A 1,331-nucleotide genomic window follows, 5' to 3' on the forward strand; every position below is an offset into this window, starting at 1 on the left:
AACTTAAGTCTGCACTCGACACACTCTCCTCCACTATCTCTGTGGTTGGGCTGAAAATAAACTGGATGAAAATGAAGATCATGCCCGTAGAAAAGACCACATCGGCATCACCCTTAAGTGCTGTGATCAACGGCCAAGCTGTTGACATAGTAAGGAGGTTCACTTATCTCGGATCAATTATTTCATCAAATGGCACACTTGACGCCGAAATCTCAACCAGATCAGCCAAGGAAAACTCTGTATTCGGACGTCTCCTCAGAGCAGTCTTCCACAAACCACAAATTAGTCACCTCTCAAAAGCCCGTATCTACAACACAACAGTCTCAAGCACAACAGTCTGCTGTACTCTTCTGAGACATGGTCGATAACCCAGACACAGCTAAGAATGGTCGATGCCATCCAAACTAGACATCTACGTCGAGTTGACAGCTTCAAATGGTATGACAAGATCCGCAATACTGAGATCCTTAGGACCTTCAAGTTAGCGAACCTCTCCACCCAAGTAGAAACTCGTTCTCTAAGATGGTGCGGCCACTTACTCCGCCTCCCACCAACTACCCCTGCAAGGATCATGTCGGACTTCAATTCCTTGATTGTCTGTAAACGTCTTCAAGGGAGGCTGCGTATCAGATGGGCTGATGTTATAAATCAACACCTCTTCAACCGCAACATCGACCCAAATGAGGCCTCATCCTTAGCACTGGACAGGGCTGCTTGGAGAAGAGTGACAGCGCTGTCAACCAGTTCCCTCTAAGCTGGAAACCCTGCTGAGCGAGAGCGTTATGTCAAAGTAAGTCAAATTCTCAAAGGGAACCTGAAGAAGAAAAATATCAAATATTATTCATATATTTCAGAACAATCGTATTCAAATAATCTATAGCTTACTTACGTGAAACAAAAGTTTTTTTTCCATTTTGACTCAGACAGAACCTGAAACTCTGCTGTACTCTTCTGAGACATGGTCGGTAACCCAGACACAGCTAAGAAAGGTCGATGCCATCCAAACTAGACATCTACGTCGAGTTGACAGCTTCAAATGGTATGACAAGATCCGCAATACTGAGATCCTTAGGACCTTCAAGTTAGCGAACCTCTCCACCCAAGGAGAAACTCGTTTTCTAAGATGGTGCGGCCACTTACTCCGCTTCCCGCCAACTACCCCTGCAAGGATCATATCGGACTTCAATTCCTTGATTGTCTGTAAACGTCTTCAAGGGAGGCTGCGCATCAGATGGGCTGATGTTATAAATCAACACCTCTTCAACCGCAACATCGACCCAAATAAGGCCCCATCCTTAGCACTGGACAGGGCTGCTTGGAGAAGACTGACA

At 45.7% G+C, this 1,331-nt stretch overlaps 1 protein-coding gene across 1 annotated transcript; it reads left to right on the forward strand.

Annotated features, from left to right (window-relative positions):
* The first annotated feature begins 385 nt into the window (after positions 1-385).
* On the forward strand, positions 386-754 carry LOC148939387 (uncharacterized). Its single transcript, XM_089106861.1, has one exon. The coding sequence runs from the start codon at positions 386-388 to the stop codon at positions 752-754; it is 369 nt and encodes a 122-aa protein (XP_088962987.1).
* The last annotated feature ends 577 nt before the right edge of the window (positions 755-1,331 follow it).

Source organism: Artemia sp. Qi Xiang Cuo, chromosome 21 (assembly GCF_049724085.1).
Source record: "Artemia sp. Qi Xiang Cuo chromosome 21, ASM4972408v1, whole genome shotgun sequence".
Taxonomy (NCBI): domain Eukaryota; kingdom Metazoa; phylum Arthropoda; class Branchiopoda; order Anostraca; family Artemiidae; genus Artemia; species Artemia sp. Qi Xiang Cuo.

Coding starts and splice junctions, on each gene's coding strand:
- LOC148939387 (XM_089106861.1), top strand. CDS start 386: ATGGTCGATGCCATCCAAACTAGACATCTACGTCGAGTTGACAGCTTC.